This window comes from Podarcis vaucheri (assembly GCF_965113315.1).
Source record: "Podarcis vaucheri genome assembly, chromosome: 5".
NCBI lineage: Eukaryota > Metazoa > Chordata > Lepidosauria > Squamata > Lacertidae > Podarcis > Podarcis vaucheri.
The window spans coordinates 94,029,932-94,057,098 of record NC_138763.1 but is presented as its reverse complement, the minus strand read 5'-3'; the positions used below and the strand labels follow the sequence as shown (position 1 = coordinate 94,057,098).

Here is a 27,167-nt window from a genome sequence, read left to right as displayed (position 1 = left end):
CTATCAGGCCAATGAATAAAACCACAGATGAAGACTACGTCAAAAAGAGTGCCGTGAGATGAACAGTGGCACCAATGGCCTTTTGTCTTTGAAGACTTTAATGTGTTTTTTTATGGGTTCTCCTGAATGTGGAGCATGCTGTTAATCTAACATGACGTTGGAAATAATATTCACTTTATAGACTATGGGCCGCTCTCATTCCCACCCCCACACCCCCTGCTCATTCAAATTGGGCTATAAAGCATGATTTAATTCTCCAGAAATCATTTAGCATAGTGACAACACAGGAGGGGGGAAAAGAAGATTAAAAGGCACAAGCAGTCATTTTCTTTCACTTTTTTCCTAATACTTTATATTATTCTGTGTTATGCAGCTTAATGAAATCACTGAAAACAGCTAGAAAATATTATACCAATTTCTGTACACTTTACACCTCTATTCTACACCTTCCCACGATACACATTTTAGCTTCAGGAGAAATGTACAGCATAGAAATTTTTAAAAAATACATTCCGTGTCCACACACACTCAGTTCCAATAAGTACATTCTGTAAATCAAATTTAATCTATATTACTAATCAATTTGTTTTTATTGCTGGGACATAGTTGGATGCTGCCATTCTTAGGTATAGCAATGTCTGATGCAGGAAGAATACCAACACTGACAAGGCATTAAGTAGTTAAAAATAAAAATATTTTGGCTTTTGTGAATTATTCTTACCACTTTATTTGGCTGAGATCTTATCGTGCGCATGGAGGTTGTAATGGCTTCTCTTGCTCTGTGCTAGGAATAGGACTATGGATGCTTCCAGGCTGTCACTATTTTGGGGCGAGATTCAATCATATACCTGCAAATTCGGGTTTTGCAATTAAAGTTGATTTGGCAATCTTGCGCAATAAACTCCCCTCCCCCCCCCTCAGATTGGACTTTTTGCAGTAAGGAAAGTGATGGGGAAATTGTGTGGAATAGCCAACTGCCTGATGCAATCTTGTACAACTTCCCTGCAAACAAATGAGAATGAATGCTCCGTGAAATCACCAACATCGTCTAACCTCCCTGCGAATTTGTGCAAACAAATCAATAAAAAGGTCATCTGGTAGAGACCTATCAGTGACATTTGTCTTCCATGAAATACACCCTCTATTGGATAAGGAGAAAATAGAAGCTGCCTTCTCCGTGTTGGTTGGAGGAATAATGAGGGCAACAGTTATCCTCATCTTGACCCTACCAATTTTTCTGCATACACAGAAAACATCCCGTCTTTGCGTCAAAGGGCAGATAATTTTTGCCCATGAGCATTTCTGGTTCTAGAAAGAATCACTTCCTCCTTTGAGTTCATCCCTTATTGCATCTTTGAAGCGGTACCCTCAAACATTTTACCTAATTTCTATCGAGGCGGTTTAAAAACAAAACGAGGAAATACATTAAATGGGGTTTCCCTTTAAAAAGCAGACTCTTCTGACCCACCCAAACTCAGTGCAACCAGAAATGTACTTATCATTTCTGATATATCACATTTTAAAGTTTAAAACATTCTGAGTTCCCTCGAGATATACGTCATGCAAAGTTGCTGTTTATTAAAGTAAGTTATAGAAGAAGCTGTAACCTTGGTTGTTGTCGTTTTTGTGTGACGGGCGCTACAGACACATGCCAAATCTGTGTTGCATTGCCGCTTGCATTGCACTGTACAGTTCACAAATCTGACATCTTTAAAAAGCAGCGGTTACTTTTAACGGCAGGCTGTCTATATTTATGCCACTAGCAGTTGGTTGAAGGAGCATTTTGTTTCCCCTGCTGCTTTCAGCCAAACTTGCCACTTAGAGTTATCTGTCTTTTGCATATTGCTTTTCTGAAGCATAGATTTTGGTGCACATAGTAGCATACAGGTGTGTTGCCATAGAAATAGAAGCCTCCATTTTGCCTCTGTGAAACGAGTCGGCAAAAGCTAGAGCTTGAATAAAGGAAGCAAAGAATAATAAACAAAGCTATACATGATGACAAAATAATAATAATAATATAAAATTAAACCAGAAGGATTTCTACTGCATATACAGATGTCTGGCACAGAACTGCAGGTTATATATACATCAGCGCAGATGATATTTCAACAATTTACATATATTACACTGGGCTCAGGGTTCAAAATACTTTTTGCTGGCTTAAGAAGGAAATGAGGATAAAAGAACATGTCATAGTTATCAGATGCACCGAGATTCTTTCAGACAGTTGACAGAATGAGGTACATCGAAAAAGTGCAAGATCAGAGAGCCAACTTGGCAGTGCTGTGTGTTTGTATGCATGCAAAAACTTCCTTTTCATGCATTATAGCAAGCAGGGTTTTTTCACATTTTTCTTTCAGTATTGTTAATCAATATGTCATGATAAAACGAATGCATACCTGTCCATGAAATACTGAAAAATGCATTCAAGTAAAATTTCTGCACTTAGCTGTATCAAGAAGTATTACTATACTTTTGTTAATATTTCGGGGGGCATGGGGGGGCGGGGCAGGGGGGGCGCGGATATTCTATTTACGAAACACACCGGACAAGCTATATTGTTATGCGTTTAAAGTTCCTGTGCTTATGTAGGTAACCTGGGCAAGACAGAGAGAGGGCAGGAGGGGAGAGGGTGGTCCGTCCTGAACTCCTAGGCTGCCGAGCAAACGTACGCGCCTTTAGAGCAGTCCGCCGTAACCTCCTGCATTTAGCACCGTCACTCTACAAGCATGTCAGGGAAATAGAAGGGAGCCTTTGTTTGTACATCTGTACAAACCAAATGAAGAGGAGTGGGATGAAATGATGGAACGGGGGGGGGGGATAAAACAAAATAAAAGGCAACCTGCAAATAAACAATGGCGAAACTCCCACAAAACACAGGCAGAAAAGATTTTGGGGAGGAACAAAAAACACGGGGCGGGTTTTATTATTATTATTATTATTCTTCGCGCAGCTGCAGGCAGTAGCGGTGGAAGCGTAGCTGGAAAAACATTCGCTCTAGAATAGAATGTGTCATCCCAGGCAGTGTGTAGTCTTCAGCGACACCCACATGCTTGAATCCCAAAGACTCGTACAACTTGTGAGCCGCCACCTTCACCGCCGTGGTTCCCAGTACAATCGACGAGTAGTTATTGACCATGGCAAACTCAACCACCTTCCGACCCAGAGCTTTGGCGATCCCTTTTCCGCGGTATTTGGAGTCGACCGACATGCGGCGCAGCTCCACCGTGTTGTCTTCCTCGTTGCCCCTCGCAGCCACGATGCCCACCACGTTGCCGTTCAACACGGCCACCCAGAAGCAGGAACCTGCAGGTACAAAGCAACATGTGAATCTGGGAAACAAAACACAAAAGGCTTCTTCAAATACACATCTCTGGGGTTTATCGGACGTTTTCCCTATTTCTTTCCGGGCTCAGAGCAACGCGGTGGACAGTCAATGCGAAACAGTTCGCCCTTGAGAGCAAAAACCAAGCAGAGGCGGCACTTTTCTAGAAGGTTCCTTCTAACATTTCTGCGCTTGCGTTCCTGCGAGCTCCATCAGTGGTTCTTGATATCTACTGTAAAAAACAACTGTGATCCTGAAGAACCAGAAAATTGGCTGTGTGACTCTCATCACCTGAGAATCTTATGAATCCCTCTACAGTGGTACCTTGGTTCTCAAACGCCTTGGTACTCAAACGCCTTGGTTCCCAAATGCTGAAAACCCAGAAGTAAGTGTTCCAGTTGTCGAACGTTTTTTTGGAAGCCGAACGTCCGATGTGGCTGTCAGCTACTGTTTCCAGGGCGCCTGCACCAATCAGAAGCTGTGCCTTGGTTTTCAAACATTTCAGAAGTCAAACAGACTTCTGGAACAGACTAAGTTTGGCGCTTTTGTTTTTGCTATTTATTTTGCATTTTTGAGGCTTTTTCGTTTAGTTCTTTTTTGTGGCCCTGTGGAACCCAGTTCAGCTACTGATTGATTGTGTGACTGCGGAAATGGATTAAAAAACCCCATCCAAACGACGACTATCATCAGTGCGGGTAATAAATAAATAAAATCTTAATTTTGATCATCTACAATACTGTCTTATTTATTTTATAGTACAGTACATTGATTATTGCTTTCATTTTATGGATCAATGGTCTCGTTAGACAGTAAAATTTATGTTAAAATGCTGTTTTAGGGGTTGCTTTTAAAAGTCTGGAACAGATTAATCCGTTTTGCATTACTTGCTATGAGAAAGCGTGCCTTGGTTTTGGAACAGACTTCCAGAACGGATTAAGTTTGAGAACCAAGGTATCACTGTATATTGCAGTTATTTCCTCAATACGGTACAGTAGAGCCTCAACCTTTTTCTAGCAGGGCCTGATGAATGTCTTACATAATGCAGAGGGGGCTTGTGGCTGCAATGATGGACCCGGCAGGCCAGGAAAATGTATTTTCCCGTCCAGTGGAGTTTGCAATGCTCCCATTTTTCTCATCTTCAGCTAAGAGTGTAAGATGACAGCCCTCCTCCGCAATACACCCTCATCGTCTGTTGTGAACGACAGACCTCCCTTCCATTAATTTGCTCCTGTTCCTCATTTGTAATGAGACAACGAAATTGTTTTTTGCCAAACTGGCATCAAAAGCGAGCCGTCCTTTTGGGCAGACCAGCCGGTGGCCTTGTTTGTTTTCCCTCATCCAAACGCTCGCTTAACATAGGATGAAACCAGTCTCTTGGTCATCACCAGTTGCCTTTCCTGTCCTGCAAACTGGTGAGGAATATCTCACCATACTTCTGCAATAATCAGAAATCTTGGAGAGCAAAGGAAGATCAGCACACCTTAGCAGGATGATACAGAGGGCACCAAGCGGTAAATTACGAATTTCCATGTACACCATGGCAAAAACCACAAGGTATGTTTTCCTTCTGCTATCATGTACATACAGCACAGTTTGAATTTCTTTTTAAGCTTTGAGGTTTCTTTGCTTTTTCCTAGAAGCTACTTTGGAACTCAGCTAATGAATGATGCAATTTTTTTATATTTCTTAAGCGCTTCTGGGTCTGCTGCAGAAACTAATATACTGATGTTCACTCAAAAGTAAGTCTCATTAATCAACAGGACTTGCTCCCAGGTAAGTGGGGATAGAATTGCAACCTAAATGATATTTTGAGAGCTCTGAGTGAACATGACCCTCTGATATCACTCCACGATTTTATTTTTTGTCTTAGAATAGATTTGAAAGGCAGGGGGGAAAGTTGTCATCCGTTTCTTGCTATCTTGTGCCGTAGTAATCCAGTGCTTCTCACCATCACAGCCCAAGATTTGAGGCTAGGCCTTGAAATAATATTCACAGGAACTAGAAATGCGCGTACATTTAAATATTATTTCTGCTAAATCAGAAGGCAAACATTACTGGTAATAATATTCGCAAACAAATGAATGCATTCTTAAAGAGTGAAACACCCCTGTGAAGTTTAACCTTGCTTCTTCTCTCTCCTTGCAAGCGATTTGATGCACTTTATTATAGAGGTTCCAAATCTATAAGGCCCTGGACCTTATAAAACTCTCTGAGGTCACTGATACATTACACACTGTCCCCCACATCTCAGCACACAATTCAGCCAGTCCATGCCCTTAACGGAGCAAAGAGCATAGCTTGCAAACGGTTCTCTCTCAGTGTTAAGTTGTGGGTGAACATATCAGACGACACAGCGATTCTTCAAACAGCTCTTGTTTATTCACAGGCCAGAACAGAACTGAACTGAAGGGTTCAGTCAGCCTGCTTATATAGAGCTCCACTACAACGTAACTGTAACAATTTTCTAAAACTATCCAATCACTGAATGTCACTTTCGATCCCTTATTTGCATAACTATCTACAGTATCCCCCTGCTGGCCCAGGGTGAGAACTTCAGTACATAACACTCAGGATCGGTTCCCACATGGTAACGATAAAAAAGGACGGAAGCTAAAATAAAATAAAGCTTTGTGTGTTTGTAGTTCATTGGGATTGCTTGAGCAGGGAAAACAGCGACGGGGTCAGCATCCGGCATCCCCAGACAGCTGCTGGGCCACAAAACCTTAAACCCGCCCCCCAAATAATGTGCAAAAACTATAAAGCGGGAAGTGTTTTATGAGGGACAATGTACGGTGTCGGATCATTACGGTTCGAGCCCTACTAAGCAAGCAGATAGGTTCCCCTTCAGACCGTTATCAATAGGCATAGTTTTGCTAATTTTTCAAGATGTAAAATACCGAGATATCATTTAAAGTAAGACTACATTAACATAGCACAGGGTGAAAATACCTTTTATTATTTCCAGTTGCTCAGCTCAACTGAATTCCATATTTCTCTGTTACTGCTTTGAATATATCACCCCAATCCTGTTTTCTCAAGAAATTGCTTCTTAAATAGCGAACTTTTTTTTAAAGTTTTTTTTTAATTGTACACTCTTTACACCAGAGGATTTTACAACCCAAATAAACCACAATACAAACAAGAACGTGATTTTGCTTTTCATTCATGTTAATCTCCTTCTTTTTCCCTTGTTCTTAACCTCTTAAATCACATATATTTCCAAATGTTCCCCTATACCTCCCTCCCCCCATTCCCGTTACTTCTCAATCTAATATTGTTTCCCGATGTGTTAACAAAAGTTTGTATTTGCTGTTCCATACATTTCATGGTATTGTCTTGTATCCTTGTGCATTCTACCTATTGCATATTAAATTTAAGCTCCAAAACCAAATCGTTCCATGAACTGTTTTTTATGTCTTTATTTAGGAATGTTGCTAAATAAAAACTAAAGATGATATGAAAAAGTTGGAAAAAACAACAACCAAATTCTGTGTTTCTCCTCCTGTCGTTTATCATTACCATTAACTTTTCTCCTAACCGTTCAGATAAGTGTTTACTCTCCACGCAAACATTTCAGCAAATACATTAACCAGTTCCCAGAAAATCAGCAGAGACTCTTCCAGATATACCAGGTACAAGTGATGCCAAATGGGTAAGTTCACGACCACGTGGTATCACATTCAGATGAGGGCTTACAACCTGAGCCACAGATAAATTCATTTCCTTACAGTTGGCTTTAGCAGCCAGGATTAAGATGACCTCTAAACCTGTCCCAACCCAAAACCTGGTACAAATTCCAGTTTTCCAGCAACTGGGGTGAAATTGTGATTTGACATTCAAATAAGTAAATTCAAATAAGAACTCAAACACCACATTTTTCGCTCTATAAGACGCACATTTTCCCCTCCAAAAATTAAGGGGAAATGTGTGTGCGTCCTATGGAGCGAATGCAGGCTCCATGGCTTCAGCGATAGCAACGCAAAGCCTCCAAAGCGCAGAAGGAGCGCTCCTGCCGCACTCCGGAGGCTTCGTGTTGCTTTCGCTGAAGCCTGGAGAGCGAGAGGGGTCGGTGCGCACCGACCCCTCTCACTCTCCAGGCTTCAAAGATAGCCGCCGGAGACTCTGGAGCGCGGCGGGAGCTCCCACTGCGCTCCGGAGGCTTCGGGTTCCTTTCACTGAAGGCTGGAGAGCAAGGAAACTCCCGCTGCGCTCCGGAGCCTTTGGGTTGCCTTCACTGAAGCCTAGAGAGCGAGAGGGGGCGGTGCGCACCGACTTGAGCAGTGCTGGATTTACGTATAAGCTAAACAAGCTATAGCTTAGAGCCCCACTCTCTTGGGGCCCCCCAAAAAATTTAAAGGAAAAAAACTCTGGATGTACATTTTCAAAATATAATATAGAAAAACAAATAAAATAAAACCTACATACAGCAACAGTATTTTGTGCTGTATAGGCTCCTATGAGGTAAGTCATGGGCCCCACCTGCTAGCCTGCTCCCTAAAATATCACTGGTTTGCTCATTTCTATATGTAAGGTGGGGATACGGGTGGCTTTGTGGTCTAAACCACAGAACCTAGGCCTTGCCGATCGGAAGGTCAGAGATTTGAATTCCCGAACGGGGTGAGCTCCCATTCTTCAGTCCCAGCTCCTGCCAACCTAGCAGTTTGAAAGCACACCAGTGCAAGTAGATAAATAGGTACCGCTCTGGCGGGAAGGTCAACGGCGTTTCTGTGCGCTGCTCTGGTTCGTCAGAAGCGGCTTAGTCATGCTGGCCACTTGACCCGGAAGCTGTCTGTGGACAAACACCGGCTCCCTCGGCCTATAGGGTGAGATGAGCGCACAACCCCAGAGTTGTCTGCGACTGGACCTAACGGTCAGGGGTACCTTTGCCTTTATATCTAGGGTGCGTACATTCTGCACGGACTGGTTGCATGACAACACATGCAAATGGCTTTAGATACCTATTATGTCCATAAATTACCATATAGCATATATTCAACACAAAAAACAGCAACAATTTGTTGTTGACAAAGGACAGCTGGACATATAAAGGGCCCCATTACGTTCAGTAGCTATGGGCCTCATCAAACCTAAATCTGGTTCTCTCCTTGAGATTTGAAATATCTAGCCAATCAGGACAGTTATTTGCTGCAATTCGTCTAGAGTCGTTCGTTTCAGACCCACAGCAACAGCCAAGCTACTCGAAGCACTGCCAACGTAAGACCTTAAGAAAGATCTGCTGGGTCAGGTCCCATTGCCAGCATCCTGTTCTACAGTGGCTATCCGGGAAACCAGCAAGCAGGATTCGAACGCAAGACTAACACTCTCCCGTCCTGCAGTTTCCTGCAGCTAGTATTCAGAAGCATTCCTACCTCCAACTGTGGAGAAAGAGCAAAGTTCCACACCCTCCAACATTTCTCCAATGAAAACAGGAGCGTCCTAAGGAAAAGTGGGACATTCCGGGATCAAATCAGAAACCAGAACGGCTTCTGTAAATCCGTGACTGCTTTTGGAAAATAGGGGTCCTGTTGCTATAATGACTAGTAGCCACTGACAACCCTCTGCTCCATTACCGTATTTTTGGCTCTATGAGACGCACCAGACCACAAGACGCACCTAGTTTTTGGAGGAGGAAAACAAGAAAAAATATATATTCTGAATCTCAGAAGCCAGAACAGCAAGAGGGATCGCTGTGCAGCGAAAGCAGCAATCCCTCTTGCTGTTCTGGCTTCTGGGATAGCTGCGCAGCCTGCATTCGCTCCATAAGACGCACACACATTTCCCCTTACTTTTTAGGAGGGGAAAAGTGAGTCTTATAGAGCAAAAAATACGGTAATTTGTTCAATTCTTTCTTTAAGCCATCTAAGTGTCGGCATCTGGGGGTCGATAGGCCAGCTGGATTGTCTCCCTCTCAGCCTTCGCCGCTGCGGAGATACATCGACCTCTGGCTCTGACGTAAATCAGCGACTCAAGCCTGCTTGAAAGTAAACTGTACAACAGAAGAGGCTTGAGGCTGTAGATACATACTAAAACTACAAATTCATTATACATAAATCAGGGCAAAGAAACATGTCATCTCTCCTTGGCATCTTCTCAGAGAGAGAGTCTAAACAAGAGCAATACACAGAGTGGAAGTTTCGCTCACGGGACCCAGCAATCTGTGCTGGAAAGTAAACAGACATGTGAGACGCCACAATCCCATGTCCACAACAAAAGGTGGAATAGAATCGCCCAACACCAAGTTGGTGCCCACCAAACTGCTTCCTGGGGGAGCGAGGCCCAGAGTTTGACTATTCGCTGTGTACTTTCTTTTCTCTGTCCTAAATCTTCCAACCTTTGCCCCCCACCCCCACCCGGCTGAAGGAGCATGAGTTCTAGTCTTCGGAGAGAGAGAAACGTCTCTGTCTGCTTCTTCCATGCTGCGCATAATTTTACAAACGTCTATCGTGTTGCCTCTCAGTCACCTTTTCAAAATACCGTATTTTTCGCTCTCTAAGACGCACCCGACCATAAGATGTGCCTAGTTCTAGAGGAGGAGAACAAGAAAAAAAATGTTCTCTCCCTCTCTGTTCAGTGCCCCTTCAGCGAAGCGGCAGGAGAAACGGAAGGGAGGGAAAGCTGCGCAGCGGCTCGGCTCTCCAGCGAAGTGAAGCCAGGAGAGCAAGAGGGATCGATCCCTCCTGCTCTCCTGGCTTCAGCAAAAGCAACGCGAAGCCTCCTGAGCGCAGCGGGAGCGCTCTCGCTGCGCTCAGGAGGTTTCGGGTGGCTATCCCTGAAGCCAGGAGAGCGAGAGGGATTGGTGCGCACCAATCCCTCTTGCTCTCCTGGCTTCATCGAAAGCTGCGCAGCCTGCATTCGCTCCATAAGACGCACACACATTTCCCCTTACTTTTTAGGAGGGGGTAAAGTGCGTCGTATAGAGTGAAAAATACAGTGCTCCTTCTGCATGGCGTCCCTGAATCCCGTCAGAATTTACTCGAGATTTCTTCTGATCTCACTGACGCTGCAATTATGGTCTCAGAGAGAGCAGCTCAGCCGACATAGCCCTCTGGGGACTGGGGGGGGGGAGCAGCAGGCGGGTTTTGTTGCTTTGGCACAGATCACAACAAGAGACTTTGCTTTCCTGGGCTCTCCCTCCTGCTGCCCCATACGTTCATCTTGCTCTTTCTTATCCCACTTTCAGTTCCAGTGTTTCTGCCCCCTAGTCTTGCTCTTTCTCCCGCAGCCACCAAAATCCCACACGTGGGTCTGTGTCAAGTGTGTGCTCTGCCAATCTGACCCCAGGCCCCAACCACCCCTAGCCAGATGTAGGGCACTAAGACTGGTTCCACAGCAATGGGCGCTGAGCTTAGGGGGCACAACTATGTCACAGTGAATTGAGCCGAACGGGAGGCAAGAGGTTGCCAAATTTTGGCCTTGCTCGAGGCATCGCTGAGATTTGAAATGCCAAAGTCCACACAGAAAGACAGAAACAGAGTCATATCCTTGCAAAAAAACAAAAAACAAAAAAAAACCCAGCCAACAAACTTGTAGTCTTCCCTCACCGAGTGAAACAATTCTGGCTTTCTTCCAGAAGAAGAGAACGTCCTAGGCCATCTCCTCTTGGGGAGATTTCCAAAGTGTGGGCGCCACCACAGAAGAGGCCCTGTCACAACACCCATGATCAACTGACCCTTTCAATCTGAACCACCTTTAAAAACATGGCGAGCTGAAGAAGAACCTCGAGAACTGTTCGTTGCGAATCACTGCAATAGGATGCACAAGCTCACCGGATCACCTATGGCAAATCAACAAAGAGTTCCTAATTTGCATGAATCAACATGAGACTGAGTAGAGGATTTGCAGGTTCTACAAGCCCGCTTGGCCTCTATTGGGCAGGCGGTGTTGCGGCCTGGTGCTGACCCCCTCCCACACAATCCTGTGATGGTTCTTGGTGTGGGGCCTGGTCGGATCGTAGCTTGCCTGCAAACTGGCCAATCAAAGGCAGGCTGCTGTGCAGGACCTCCCCAGGCTTCACTTGGGTCCGCACCCTGGGAATAAACAGAAGGCCTGCCCAGGCCTCTTCTCCCACCCTCCAATACTGGCTATTTGCTGGCTCTTGACCTTGCTATGGACATTGTTGGCCACTGTTTTGGGGGCCGGGCAGGAATTTTTCCACTTGGCAAATGGGCTCTGGCCCTGTGGTTTTCTCCTTCCTCATAGCAATCGCCACAACTTTGTGCAGCTATGCACTGGGTAAGCCTGAGTCTTGGATGGAGGGGAGGTTGTAGCCTCTGTCTGCCCCTCCATGGGAAAGTGTATCCTGATAAAGGAGTCCCTGAGGAGCTGCTTCAGTCCAGACAACCAGGCGGGACCTAGGGCCATAGCACTCCTCAAATGGGGACCCCTCAGGGCGGGTACCCCTATTTGATGTAGGTCATAGGACCCGCCCAAGGTTGGGTTGACCCTAAATACACTCCCAGCAGATGGGCTGGAGTTAAAATGGTATACCCAATGCCTTAGGCAAAACCTTCACATCTGTAATCAATAATGTTGTGGCCTGTTTGACCCATTCATTACTCATTGCCCTGTCTGGTTTTTGTACTAAAGGTGAAAAAAGAAAAAGTTAAAGGACCCCTGGACAGTTAAGTCCAGTCAAAGGCGACTATGGGGTTGTGGCGCTCATCTCGCTTTTAGGCAGAGGGAGCCGGCGTTTGTCCGCAGACAGCTTTCTGGGTCATGTGGCCAGCAGGACTAAACCGCTTCTGGCGCAATGAGACACCGTGATGGAAACCAGAGTGCACAGAAACGGCGTTTACCTTCCCACCGCAGCAGTACCTATTTATCTACTTGCACTGATGTGCTTTCAAGCTACTAGGTTGGCAGGAGCTGGGACAGAGCAATGGGAGCTCACTCTATCGCAGGGATTTGAACAGCCAACCTTCCGATTGGCAAGGCCAAGAGGCTCAGTAGTTTAGACCACAACGCCAGCTGCATCCTGGTTATTTTTCTATATCAGGGGATTACAGAGCCCTGGCATGCAACTATTGACCTTGTGAAGTGACCCAGGGATCAGGACTTGATTTTAAGTTTTAGTATTCTGAAAACTGGGTGGCGCTGTGGGTTAAACCACAGAGCCTAGGACTTGCCGATCAGAAGGTCGGTGGTTCGAATCCCCGTGACGGGGCGAGCTCCCGTTGCTCGGTTCCTGCTCCTGCCAACCTAGCAGTTCAAAAGCACGTCAAAGCGCAAGTAGATAAATAGGTACCACTCCGGTGGGAAGGTAAGTGGCGTTTCCGTGCGCTGCTCTGGTTCGTCAGAAGCGGCTTAGTCATGCTGGTCACATGACCCAGAAGCTGAACGCCAGCTCCCTCGGCCAATAAAGCGAGATGAGCGCAGCAACCCCAGAGTCGGCCACGACTGGACCTAATGGTCAGGGGTCCCTTTACCTTTATTCTGAAAACTAGACTGGAAGGGAGCTATATTAGGGGGGGAGAGCCAAAATGCTGAGAAGTTGCATTTTCTCCTCAACTGAGGTCAACAGCAACTTGGTGAAGGTTAAGTGGGAAAATGCTGTAGTAAATAGTCTCTCAGCTCTGCTGCTCTGACCCAATTCAAGTTTTTTCTTCTTCTTTAAGGCTTGGACAGTAATGGAGGGAAGTTTTTTTAAAGGAAGGAGATTTCACATGCAGAGACGCTTCCTCTTCCTTCTAAGCCTGGAGGGATGATGGCATTATGGGGAAGGAGCTGAAGGGGAAAGCCTTTAAATGAAGACAACACTTGTAAACAAGAAGAGAACCAATGGGCGCTGCCAGGAACCAGTACTGCTGGGTCCTATTGCCAGGGTGACAGTATGGTCTGTGAGCCAAGGCCTGAGATCAGAGGTTTCTGCTAGATGTTCAAATCATCTGTTTCAGGTGTTACTGACAACGCGTCAGCTTGCGATGCAGATAGAAAGTGACAGAGCCAGCAGTCAGTGGAAGAGGGTTACTGCGTTCCTTGGAGACCGGGGAAAAAGAACTGGCGAGGCAACAAATGCACACGCAATCTGTTAAATTGGAAAAAGGCAAACTCCATTTTTAATACAGAAAGAGAATTTCTAATAATAACTTGAAGAAACTTTGAAAGAAAGAAACGGGGTGGGGGGAGGCTCTGGAACATATACTGTACAAATATGCATTGCCTTTTTCTGCAAAATAGTCCGTAGAATATTCTCTGTGACGTCCTGGAGATTTCCTTCCAGAAAGGCAGGCTCTGTAGGTGTGCTTGGTTCAGCGGGAGCATGGGGGTGGTTCTTGATCTCCCCGTACCCCAAGGATGCTGGTTCTGCAGGAATTAAAAACCCACCGTGTTATTGTTTCCGCTGCCCCTCAACACCAGAATACACTGCTGTGCGCATTTCTATCCCAAAGCGTGTGGTTCTTATTTAAGCTACTGGACTCGGCTCGGAGAACATTAACTGGAAAGCCCTTTTGCTCAGCACGAAACTGCACTTAGCTACTTGTAAGGTGCAATCCTACACCCAGCTGAGGAGCCGCAAGAAGCAAGGCCAGGGCCGCTCAAGTGTGGTCAGGACGCCCATGGGACGTATTCTGTGTTCTGCCTGAGATGGCAGCAGGTGTGTTCCAGGTGGTGTTGGCAGCAGGGGGGGCATGGCACTATAGGATCCTAAGCTTCCAGGTTTTCTGACAGATGCCCAACCAGTGCCTGAAACAATGCCAGCCCTGGGACTGGTGTGGTCAACTCCCTCCCACCATAGTCCAAGGACGAGGGATAGCTGCCTCCTCACACACACAACCCCCCCCCCAACAATTTATTCAATATCAGCAAACTTTGCTACTTCATTGCTCTTAACATCTTGCGCTTGAGACGTGAGGGTCTGGTTGCAGCTACAGGGGCAGACCAGACGAGCGCACTTTGTCCACAAAGCAGACTTCACGTAACTTGTGGTACGGTGCTGGTTCTGCTGTTGCCGTTCTGGCTGCTCCTGCAACACAGGAGAGGAGATCTGGAATCAGTTGCTTTGCCCTGAACGCATTTTGTACTAAACCTCCCCCCAAGCTTGCTTGCAAGCAGACGTGCAGTGGATGTCGCCAAGAGTTAAGAGGAAGCTGTCATCCTTACTCTTACTCTTCCACATCCAAAACATGGCTGTCCAGGTCTGACAGGACAGCGCAAGCATCAGCAAAGGAGGAGAAGAGTAAGAGAACGAAAGAGAGGTGAGTAGTTGTAAGCACTAGCCCAGAGCTTCCCAAACTTGGGTTTCCAGCTGCTGTTGGACTACAACTCCCATCATCCCTAGCTAAACAGCAGGCATAGGCAAATTTGGCCCTCCAGATGTCTTGGGACTACAACTCCCATGATCCCTAGCTAACAGGACCAAGTGGTTAGGGATGATGGGAACTGTTATCCCAAAATATCTGGAGGGCCGAGTTTGCCTATGCCTGCTAAACAGGACCAGTGGTCAGGGATGATGGGAATTGTAGTCCAAAAACAGCTAGAGACCCAAGTTTGGGAAACCCTGTACTAGCCTATCCGTGGTCTTTCATTCTCCAACTGCTTCCTGCTGCCAGTCCAAATGTCCAACCCAAAGAACAGCCAAGTTATGTGGCCTGACCCCCTTCCCACACCATTCATTTGCAGAAACCTACCTTGGCTCTAGAAGCCAACATTGGAAGGTGCTGTGGCTACTCCTTTTTTCTCCACCTGAAAAGATAGAAAAGAAATAATATGCACTAGCTTCGAGAATCAACCTCTGCTTTCCCCTTATTCTTTCAGGAATCGACTCCTCCCCCAGGCTTATCTCCTCTTGCCTCCAACCATCAAACACGTCCACCGTAACCCATGAAAAACACAGCCTACGTCCAGTTAACCCCAACAAAATCTCACACTAGTTATGGACTTCCAGGCTGCCCAACCCATTAGCATGCTGATTGCACAATAATCATTGTACTTACTAGTTGGAAGCTGATGGGTGCCTGTCGTCTGCAGCAGAGAGCTTCATACTTGGCCCAGAATCCTGGAAACCCCACATGTCTGAAGGATCTAGCAGGTCATGGCTAGTGAAAGGTCCACGGTGAGTGGAAGCCATCACCATAGCTGCTGTCTGGGGGATGTTTTCTCCTCCGTCAGTGCTAATGACTTCTGCAAACATAGAAGGCCTCTCTACACAACCACTCTGATGCAATTAATGCACAGTGTCTAGGAAGCAAAACGTACACCGTTGAGACATGTTATGTGTGAAATACGGTTCAGGCCCAACAATGGAACCAACAGGATTCTAAGAGAAGTACCTGGTAGAAAGTACAGTGGTACCTCGGGTTTAAGTATTTAATTCGTTCCGGAGGTCCGTACTTATTATTGTGCTCAAGAGAAAATGGCATAACATTAAACTGTTGTACGTTATGAGTGTTTGAGAAAAAGTTGGCCATGTCTAAGTGTATTGCTCCTTATATTATGTAGATGTCCATTGTGTACATCCTGGAGGCCTAAGTGGGAGGAGATACAAATTAGGAAAATACAGTGGTACCTTGGGTTAAGTACTTAATTCGTTCCAGAGGTCCGTACTTAACCTGAAACTGTTCTTAACCTGAAGCACCACTTTAGCTAATGGGGCCTCCTGCTGCCGCCGGAGCACGATTTCTGTTCTTATCCTGCAGCAAAGTTCTTAACCTGAAGCACTATTTCTGGGTTAGCGGAGGCTGTAACCTGAAGCGTATGTAACCTGAAGCGTCTGTAACCCGAGGTACCACTGTAATCCCATTTCCCACATCGTCAGATTGGTATAAACATCAAACTCTCACCAAGGTGCTTCCATGCGTCTCGGATGTCCCAAATGATTTGATGGTATAGCCTGAAACTGACCCAAATGTCCTTATCAAGCCATGCTTTCCCTGAAAATAAAGGAACTGAGGGAGCATTTTTCGCTTAAACTCCTAGTCATGTTTGGCGTGTATGTGGTCTCCTTTCCGATCTCAGTGGGAGGGTGAGGAGAGGGCCGCCCCATCCTAGGCACTGCCTTCAGAGTGAGCCTCAATCTCTCCCACCCCTATAATTACTTAAGAAAACAAGATACAAAGCTGCCTGCAACCCATTTGTGTATAGCTGGCCCCAATTCTCGAGTGAGTCACTGGTGGCAATTTTAATTCTGAGGCACTGTACACAGGCACACAAAGTCGCATCTTTCACCAACACTCGGGGGGGTGGGGGGTTTGTTCTTCAATAGGCCTCAGTGTAGCACCATCGGCAAATTTTAAGGCCAGATTGCTTGTGCCTGGTGGTCTCTTAGTGTAGGTACATTGAAAGAGAGAGAGAGAGACAGACAGACAGACAGACAGACAAAGACTAAGAGAAGAGAATAGGACTAGCAGCCAAACATTATCTAAGACAAAGCTGACAATTCCTGTATGATTAAGCTCTTTTACACCTTTCATTTAATTTTGCAATGCAAACTGCAGTCCGGGTGTACAGTGGTACTTCGGGTTAAGTACTTAATTCGTTCCGGAGGTCCGTACTTAACCTGAAACTGTTCTTAACCTAAAGCACCACTTTAGCTAATGGGGCCTCCTGCTGCTGCCGGAACACAATTTCTGTTCTCATCCTGAAGCAAAGTTCTTAACCTGAAGCACTATTTCTGGGCTAGCGGAGTCTGTAACCTGAAGCGTATGTAACCTGAAGCATATGTAACCTGTAATAGTCCTGGCAGTTATGAGTTTCAAACATTTGCTAAATCTTGGGTCTCCATTGTCTGAAGTGGCATATATAGTTAGCATTGCCAGCTTTTCTTCTCTGCAGTGCCCGTGACAATTTCTAAGATTTCCAGATGTCTCCTCCAGGCACATAATATATTTGTCTACAAACCACCCGTTCTTGCCTCTCCTACGTCTGAGGAAGATGCAGATAAAAGTCTGTGTGAATTATACATTATGCTTGAGGGTCAACGAGACGCCCTAGTCCAATTGCCCCATATGAACCTGACCCCAAACACTGTTCCACTTTGGAGAACCTCCTCTGTGTTTGCTTGAGGGAGGGGAGATAGGTAGGCGCTCCTTTCGTCACGTGATGGCTGTTTTTACTACAATACGGTCTGCATTTCGGGACAGAGTTAAACATCAGGAGGAGTCAAATACCTTCTGAACATAGCTGTCAACTTACAGATTTGAAAATAAGGGACCAGCAGCCTCGAAAATAAGGGATCAGCAGCCCAAATAAGGGATTTTCCAAACACAGGTATGTTCGACTTCTGAGCCTCTCCGGGCCAAAGGCAGAAAGCCCAGCCAGCAGCCAAACGAAGCCTCAAGCAGTGGTTCCCACAGCGCAGCAACCCGGCAAAGGGGATGCAGCAAGGAAAACCACTGTCACCTCTCCGCTGGGAAGCGCTGAGCAAAGGCGAGTCCCCAGGCAACGCGGCCGATTTGATCGGCACAATGCATGCAAGCTCCACCCCCCAGTCGTTCTTAGACTCCTTATTGGGTGACCAACGCAGCCAAGCAACACAGTTGGAGCCTCCCTCCTCCCTGGCCGGCAGGCAGGGAGGGAGAGGAGCTGCTTCCTTTGAAACCTGGGAAATTTAAGGGACATCATCAATAAGGGACAGCAGCGGGACATGGAGCTGGGATAAGGGACTTTCCCGCCAAATAAGGGACGGTTGACAGCTATGCTTCTGAATCCGGCCTTGTTGAGTAACCTAACAGCTGTTTTTATAGTAACCAAAGTGCCCAATAAGGTGTTCAAAGGTGGCCCCATGTACAACACATTGCAATTGTCCCGTCTAGAGTTTATCCACCAGCAGGTGTTGTGAGCCAGGAGTCAGCTTCACCTGCTGAACAGCTGCCTGAAGGGGGAAGGAGGCGAAGGGACTCCACCTGCCGCTGATCAGCCTTCAAGGATACAGAGAAGGCACTGATGGGAAGGAGTTAGCTCCGGCCTTCTTAAAGAGAGCCCTCAGCAGCAGTCGGATGCTGGAAACAATGATTGTGGTCCATGGCTCTAGCTGACTGCTTCTTGTTCTCCATCCTGGACCCTTGGGCTCTGAGATCATCTGGGTTCCCTGACTTCTGGACTGTCTGACTTTGAATGCGGAGTCTGCTTTCAGGTGAGACTCCCAACACCTGCTCACTCAGCAACGGGACTCGAATAATAATAATAATATTTATTATTATTATTATTATTATTATTATTATTATTTATTTATACCCCACCCTCCCTGGGCTCAGGGACGCAGGCGGCGCTGTGGGTTAAACCACAGAGCCTAGGACTTGATGATCAGAAGGTCGGCGGTTCGAATCCCTGCGACAGGGTGAGCTCCCATTGTTCGGTCCCTGCTCCTACCAACCTAGCAGTTCAAAAGCACCTCAAAGTGCAAGTAGATAAATAGGTATCGCTCTGGCGGGAAGGCAAACGGCGTTTCCATGCACTGCTCTGGTTCGCCAGAAGCGGCTTAGTCATGCTGGCCACATGACCCGGAAGCTGTACGCCGGCTCCCTCGGCCAGTAAAGCGAGATGAGCGCCGCAACCCCAGAGTCGTCCATGACTGGACCTAATGGTCAGGGGTCCCTTTACCTTTAACCTCCCTGGGCTCAGGGCGGCTAACACCAGTAAAATTACAATAAAAACATAATAGGGGGGAACCAATTTAAAATACAGGTTAAAATATTATTTAAAATGCAGCCTCATTTTAATAGTAGCCCATAGATCAAAACCATAAGGGGAGGGAAACATAAGGGTCAGACTGAGTCCAAACCAAAGGCCAGACGGAATAGCTCTGTCTTGCAGGCCCTGCGGAAAGATGTCAAGTCCCGCAGGGCCCTAGTCTCTTGTGACAGAGCGTTCCACCAAGTCGGGGCCAGTACTGAAAAGGCCCTGGCCCTAGTTGAGACCAATCTAAGCACCTTGCGACTTGGGACCTCCAAAATGTTGTCATCTGTGGACCTTAAGGTCCTCCGCAGGGCATACCAGGAGAGGCGGTCCCGAATGGGGCAATGACAGAGGGCAACCCCATTTAGAACAGATTGGACATCACACTGTAGTAGCAGTCAGCTGATCCCAAGTACTGATCCAGCACGTTTATTTTTTAATTGAATTCATATCCCACCGTTCCCCCAAAGAGCTATACATACTTCTCCCTATTTTATTCTCAACAATCCCGCAAGTTAAGGCTGAGAGTGAGTGCCTAGCCGAAGGTCACCCATGGCTGAGTGGGCGATTAGAAGCCTGGTCTCTTTCCCAGGTCCTAGAGCAGTGCTCTAACCACCACACCACACTGTCTCTCACTACATTTTACTGCCTCAAACTGAGAAGCTGGGCTGGAAATCATCAGCACACAGAGTTGTCACCTCCCAGTTATCGCCAGAGAAATCTATTTCAATTTATGCACGTGAAAATGGATCATTCCCCATATGGAGCGCCGTAAACGAATTCTACCTCAGACTCCTTGCCACCAACACCAAAAGGCGTGGGCTTAAGTTTGCTCATTTTCTAGGCCTTTGCAACAAAATATGAGCGAGAAGGAATTTCTCCCCCAGACATGATTGTCTTTTGACTCAGCCCTTCCTTTCTCTCCCCCTTCTGCTATTATTGTTGTTGTTGGCTACACACACGCAGCTTGGTTCACTCGCTTGAGTCATTCGGAACTACTACGATGACAGTCCTGCTGGGGAATTCAAACCTTGGCAGCCTCCCGTTCCCATTTTTAATTTCACCCACCCAAGTCCCTGCGCTGGTTGTTCCGAGTGATGCCTTCTCACTGCCGCAGGCAGCCGCTGTGTTTGCATTTTGAAAAGAAAGCAAAGCATACATAACAGGAGCCCGAAATAGTGGCGTTTGACATCCTTTACCATAGTTTTCTTCTGGAGTGATTCAGGGAGTTGGAGGCACTGCTCCTACCTGCAGGGTCATCACCAGACTGTAATTTTAGGAGACTGATGCTTGGCCCCATAGCCTTGCGCTCCATTCTGTCTCCTATGCTATTTTAACATCTATATGAAACCATTGTGGTGAATGGGACCAAAAATGGGTCCAATGATCAAGGAGGATGCTGCAGAGGGAAATGAGGAGCAGGTGGGGCTCGTCAACCTGGGAAGGTTGTCCATCTATGACATCTATGGCCCTCCAGCTGTTTTGGGACTACAATTCCCATCATCCCTGACCACTGGTCCTGTTAGCTAGGGATGATGGGAATTGTAGTCCCAAAACAGCTGGAGGGCCAAGTTTGCCTATGCCTGATCTTTGTGAAGGAATAATAAGGAGTAAACCCTACAAAAATCCCAAGTGAAGGCCCCAATAATGCTTTCTTTCTTTCTTTCTTTCTTTCTTTCTTTCTTTCTTTCCTTCTTTCCCACCCATCTGGCTCGGTTCCCCCAGCCACTCTGGCTGGCTCCCAACAAAATATTAAACAGAATAAAACATCAAACATTAAAAACTTCCCCAAACAGGGCTGCCTTCAGATGTCTTCTAAAAGTCAGAGAGTTGTTTATTTCCTTGACATCCGAAGGGTTCCACAGGGTGGGCGCCACCACCAAGAAGGCCCTCTGCCTGGTTCCCTGTAACCTCGCTTCTCGCAGGGAGGGAGCCACCAGAAGACCCTCGGCGCTGGACCTCAGTGTCCAGGCTGGACGATGGGAGTGGAGACGCTCCAAAATGGTAACTTGTACAGCCAACCTGGTGCCAAAGTATTGCTCTGCTTTCCTTTGGACCACATCAGCGAGGCTTGGGGGGGGGGCGCGGGCGGAGTATAGGACAGTATACAAATAATGACGAAAATAGAAAAGGACTGCACAGCACTTTTCTCGGAATTCCAATGGAATTCTTTGTTAGCTCACTCAGGTGAAGTTCCAGAGAGGTTTCCTTCATTCATGCATGCGCTCAGCCAGTGAACGTATAGCACTTCGCTGCTTTGCACAACATCAGCAATGGACACTAAAATCATCTGCCTCAAAAGATAGACGCTGTTTCTTTCCTGCTTTGCACAGGTAATTCCTACGGCTCCTTAACCGGGTGTTAAGAGATGAGAATGATGCAACATAGCAAACAACTCATTTGTCGCAAGGCCAAAATTCCTCTCACAATGCTTAGACGCTCCTGCGGCGCTTTTTCAAACTGCTTTGACCTTTTCGTTTTTTCAAAGGCAGTCAACAAGACTGCTGCTTGGGGGTGTATTTTTACAGCTCCCAGTGAGAAATGGGTCGTACCAGCCATGTTAAATTTATGTCAAGCTGGAAAAGGAGGATGTCTACGGGGCGCGCCCATCTGCTGCACAATGAGTAGAGCTGATATGGCAAGTCTGTGCCTCTGCTTTTGATGTATGTTTCCGCCATCAGTCAGGTCGCAACTACACAACGGTCTGGGTTGAAAAAATTTGCACATTTCAGATGAGACAGTTGCATCGCATCAATGTTGTGTGAAGCTGCTGCCCCCCCCTGAGTGTGAGCCCACCCCCAGGTTGTACAGTCCCTGAAGACCCCTTAATGTTGAGAGATACCGTATTTTTCACGCCATAAGACGCACCTAGTTTTTAGAGGAGGAAAACAAGAAAAAAATATATTCTGAACGAAACAGTGGATGTATGATTTTTGTGGTTCATGCTGTGGCCACAGACATGATATGTGATTTGACGGCGAGTTTGGGGTAGCCCAATGCAAAAATCCTGAGAATCCATGTGGATCCGTGCCATTGCGGCCCCACGAAACAGTGGATGTGTGCTTTTTTGATGCAGGCCATAGCCATGGACATGCTATGTGATCTGATGGTGAATTTGGGGTGACCCAGTGCAAAAATCCTGAGGATCCATAAGCTTTTACCTCCCCCCTCCCAGGCAGCCTCCTTTATATCTAGAGTCCCTTATTCTTCCCGATCGCTTGCCGATCAGCTGCTCAGCAGCTTTGTTTCAACACCCCTTTCCCTCTTTCTAAAAAAAAAAAAAAAGGCATGGTCTGCTTTTCGCCCCTGGGCAATTCGGCTCCAGGGACCACACATTCACTCCATAAGACGCACAGACATTTCACCTTACTTTTTAGGAGGAAAAAAGTGTGTCTTATGGAGCAAAAAATATGGTAACTGTGGAAGCAAAGACCCTTTTATCCATGTACAATCGACAAGCCTGATCTTTCCGATCCATTGTGTAATGAATAGAAGAAGAAAAGTTTGGATTTGATATCCCACTTTATCACTACCCAAAGGAGTCTCAAAGCGGCTAACAATCTCCTTTTCCCTTCCTCCCCCACAACAAACACTCTGTGAGTGGGGCTGAGAGACTTCAGAGAAGTGTGACTAACCCATGGTCACCCAGCAGCTGCATGTGGAGGAGCGGGGAATCGAACCCAGTTCACCAGATTACAAGTCTACCGCTCTTAACCACTACACCACGAGCAGGTTTTGAGGTGGAGCAGGTATTTGACCACTGTTAACAAAACAAAAGGAAAATGCCTTTAAAAGAGATTTGCCCTTGGGCAAATCACCAGGGAGAGACAAGTCATTGCTTGGTGGTTGGTTGTTTTTTATTTCATACTGTCCCAGCCTGGTGGGCTCCAATGAGCCACTTCCGTTTATATTGCCAGCTGGCTGGACAGTTTGTATTTTAGTTCCCATCTTTAATAAAGGCAATTGAGATGTTCCTCCAAGACTATTGCCCAAGAAGACTTCTTGATGTTCCCCCCAAAATATATGCAGCACATGACTTCCTTTTAGGTAAATTAGGGCAAGGGGTTGAAGACAGACAGGCAGCTCTTGCAAGGGACATGTTTGATTGGTCCTGGTAATCACAGTTTGGCTTAAAATGCAATGCGAATCAAACCATTCTCTAACATAAATGTCATCGTTCAGGAGCTTTCCCCTTCATGCTGGTGACATTACCCTATTATAACAAGGGTCACCATTTTTTTAGAAGAAGCAATAGGTTTTGTTGCTCAAACCACAACTTGCTGGGTGCAACAATCTGGGGGTAGCTCTAGAAGAGACAAGCTGGATATAATCCAAAGTAAGTTCTTACATAAGGGTGGCGCTGTGGGTTAAACCACAGAGCCTAGGACTTCCCGATCAGAAGGTCGGCAGTTCGAATCCCCGCAACGGGATGAGCTCCCGTTGCTCGGTCCCAGTTCATGCCAACCTCGCAGTTCGAAAGCAGGCCAGTGCAAGTAGATAAATAGGTACCGCTGCAGCGGGAAGGTAAATGGTGTTTCCGTGCGCTGCTCTGGTTCTCCAGAAGCGCCTTAGTCATGCTGGCCACATGACCCGGAAGCTGTACGCCGGCTCCCTCAGCCAATAAAGCGAGATGAGCGCCGCAACCCCAGTCGGCCATGACTGGACCTAATGGTCAGGGGTTCTTACATGCACCGCTGAGTCCCAAATAATGCACCCAATTCACAATTAAGTGGAAGTAGGCTGCCGTTCTCTAAATGCACGCATTCATAAATCCATGATTCTATACTGAACAACAAAACAAAAACTGCCTAATGTGAGACCTACATTTAGCAAAACTCTAGTTTTCAGGCCTGCAGAATAAAGAAGCTTGGGCACAGCGTTGTAACTTTCAAAGAAGAGTTACTAAATTTCCTCCATTACAATTTTTTTTACAAAACATGCCAAAATGGATTTAGGATTCTGAAGAATTCTAAGTCTGGTATATTAAATCTGAACGTGAAAGGGCTGCTTATGAATGGGAAATAACACCCCCTGTTCTGTTTAGACCTGGTTTTACTCTGCTTAGACGGCAAACTGTGAGCATGCAGTTATTTAATGTGACAATAACAAAAGATTGCCTGCGTAGGTAAACAGGGCCGGGTCCAAGACAATGTGTGCCATGCCCTCTTTTTACATATTCTTCACACAACTCAGCTAGGGAATAGATTAGTTGGGGAGTTTCAAAATTACACGGCTGTGCCTTGCTTGTCTTTGTGAGTAACACTGTAATGGGCAAGAAAATGTCTGACCGAACTCCCCCCCCCCACAAGGGTTGGCACTGTTTATCCATAAGTACACATTGATGGGACGCGGGTGGCACTGTGGGTTAAACCACAGAGCCTAGGGCTTGCTGATCAGAAGGTCGGCGGTTTGAATCCCTGCGACGGGGTGAGCTCCCGTTGTTCGGTCCCTGCTCCTGCCAACCTAGCAGTTCCAAAGAACAAGTGCAAGTAGATAAATAGGTACACTCCGGCGGGAAGGTAAATGGTGTTTCCGTGCGCTGCTCTGATTTGCCAGAAGCGGCTTAGTCATGCTGGCCACATGACCCGGAAGCTGTACGCCGGCTCCCTCGGCCAATAAAGCGAGATGAGCGCCGCAACCCCAGAGTCGGCCACGACTGGACCTAATGGTCAGGGGTCCCTTTACCCTTACCTACCCATTGATGCATTTATCAAAGCTCTATTAATGATGATGGTGATTATAATGATCACTATTACTGTTTACCTGCACAGGTCCTGTAGCAGGGTTGGAGAGGAAATATCTCCTTCCTGACTGCCCCTCTATTCTCCAGAGGCCTTTCCTATTCCCTCCCTTTAGCTCCATCCACTTCCTTGTTCTCTCCATCTCATCTTTTCTTCGTTCCCCCCTTTCCACCCTCCTCCTTCTCTCATTTTCTCTGCTTCTATCCAGCCACCAACCCTCCCCTCTGCTCCCACACGTTCTCACCTCCTCCAACCAGCCTAACTATAGCAGCCTAACTCTCCTCTCCCACCTCCCTGATGTAAGTGTTTGGATACGATTTTAAATTTCTCGCTCGGAGGGATACCCACAGTTTGACTGTCTGGCTTTGTTACTGATCTTTGTGAGCGGCACCGGAGACCTTTTCAGGCTGAAGAGATGGGGGGTGTGTGTGTGTGTGAAATGCTTCGTGTTTCTGCCAGTTGTATAGTACAGCGGTACCTCAGGTTAAGTACTTAATTCATTCCAGAGGTCCGTTCTTAACCTGAAACTGTTCTTAACCTGAAGCACCACTTTAGCTAATGGGGCCTCCCGCTGCTGCTGCACCGCCAGAGCACAATTTCTGTTCTCATCCTGAAGCAAAGTTCTTAACCCGAGGTAATATTTCTGGGTTAGCAGAGTCTGTAACCTGAAGTGTATGTAACCTGAAGCGTATGTAACCTGAGGTACCACTGCATGGGGAACAAAAAATATTCACATCTTGGACCAGTGAGGGTTGGGCAAGGTCCTGAAAGCGCTGAGTTGTGTTCACAGGTTAGCGGAAATAAAAAATAAACCGGACCCAAGAAACCACGTGGAAAGGAGCAGTATTTTCTTGAAGGAGTAATAATAATAATAATAATAATAATAATAATAATTTATTATATATACCCCGCCCATCTGGCTGGGCTTCCCCAGCCACTCTGGGCGGCTTCCAACAGAATATTAAAATGCAATAACCTATTAAACATTAAAAGCTTCCCTAAACAGGGCTGCCTTCAGATGTCTTCTAAAAGTCTGGTAGTTGTTTTTCTCTTTGACGTCTGGTGGGAGGGCGTTCCACAGGGCGGGTGCCACTACCGAGAAGGCTCTCTGCCTGGTTCCCTGTAACTTGGCTTCTTGCAGTGAGGGAACCGCCAGAAGGCCCCTGGCACTGGACCTTCAGGCAGAACAGTGGGGATGGAGACGCTCCTTCAGGTATCCTGGGCCAAGGCCGTTTAGGGCTTTAAAGGTCCGCACCAACACTTTGAATTGTGCTCGGAAACGTACTGGGAGCCAAAGTAGGTCTTTTAAGACCGGTGTTATGTGGTCTCGCTCCCAGTCACCAATCTAGCTGCCGCATTCTGGATTAGTTGTAGGAGAGCTTGTGGGGGTCCCTTTGTAGCAGATGTTGGATCCAACCAAAGTCTGGGCATGGTGCACAGGCTCCTCTGGGATTCTCAGTGAGGAAATCCGATCACTGGTTTGGGCAGGGGCGGAGGAAAGGGGTGTCACCACTCAGCTTAGACTGAATTTTAGCACACATGAAAAACTTAAAATAAATCTTTATTTCCTGATGAATAGCCTTTGGACTATAATGAAACTTAAACAGAAAACTATCTTTAGAGAGATTTTTCCTCTAAAAGCATTTTATTTTAAAAATCCAATTTAAATATATTTTTAAAAATCCAATTTAGATCTATTTTTTAAAAATCCAATTTAGATCTATTTTTTAAAAATCCAATTTAGATCTATTTTTAAAAAATCCATTTTTTAAGAAGATCGTCCTGGATCAAGACCAAAGCTCCATCAAAGTCCCTCATCCTTTTCTCACACTGCTTAGCCAGGTGCCTATAGGAAACCTGGAGCAGCACAGGAGCACGACAGATGTAAATATGGCAACTGACTTTAGGTGAAAAGTTGGCAACTGTGATTTAAAACATGCTTCACAAATATGTACAATTCTAAAGCAAAAGATTTAAAAATGGGTTGTTGTTTTTTAAAAAAAGATTTACAGTGGGACTTTGGTTCTCAAACGCCTTGGTACTCAAACAACTTGGAACCCAAACACTGCAAACCCGGAAGTAAGTGTTCCGGTTTGTGAACTTTTTTTGGAAGCCGAACGTACTCCATTTTGAGTGTTACGCTTCCGATTTGAGTGTTACGATGAGGTCCGTCTGTTTTTGCTATTTATTTTGTCTGGAACGAATTAATCCATTTTGAATTACTTTCTATGGGAAAGCACGCCTCGGTTTTGGAACGGACTTCCAGAAAGGATTAAGTTTGAGAACCAAGGTACCACTGTATAATAAATACAAATACTTAGCAATCAGCTGAGACATGAAAAGAGTGAATTAAGCAAACCTCAGTGGCTTTTGCAATGAGATGGGAAGTATGAGAAAGCAAGACAGGATAGTATCTGGTCACGAGTTACTACTTCTTCTCCTTGTACATTATCAGTATAAAACTGCAGACTGTCAGAATTCTGAAAAAC

The 27,167-nt window shown here is 46.2% G+C and overlaps 1 protein-coding gene and 1 long non-coding RNA gene across 2 annotated transcripts in view; both read right to left on the bottom strand.

Annotated features, from left to right (window-relative positions):
- Positions 1–229: 229 nt before the first annotated feature.
- The window catches only part of NAT8L (N-acetyltransferase 8 like), a 48,170-nt gene continuing 21,232 nt past the window's right edge, over positions 230–27,167 (bottom strand). The window contains exon 3 of the mRNA XM_082223307.1: positions 230–3,306. Within this exon, the coding sequence (XP_082079433.1) occupies positions 2,939–3,306 (368 nt within the window). The 3' untranslated portion in view covers positions 230–2,938. The remainder of the gene's footprint in view (positions 3,307–27,167) is intronic.
- On the bottom strand, positions 13,358–15,248 carry LOC309532722. Its single transcript, XR_014219976.1, has 2 exons — positions 14,953–15,248; positions 13,358–14,288 (listed from the first exon to the last, which is right to left on the bottom strand). It is a non-coding gene; the product is annotated as an uncharacterized lncRNA (long non-coding RNA).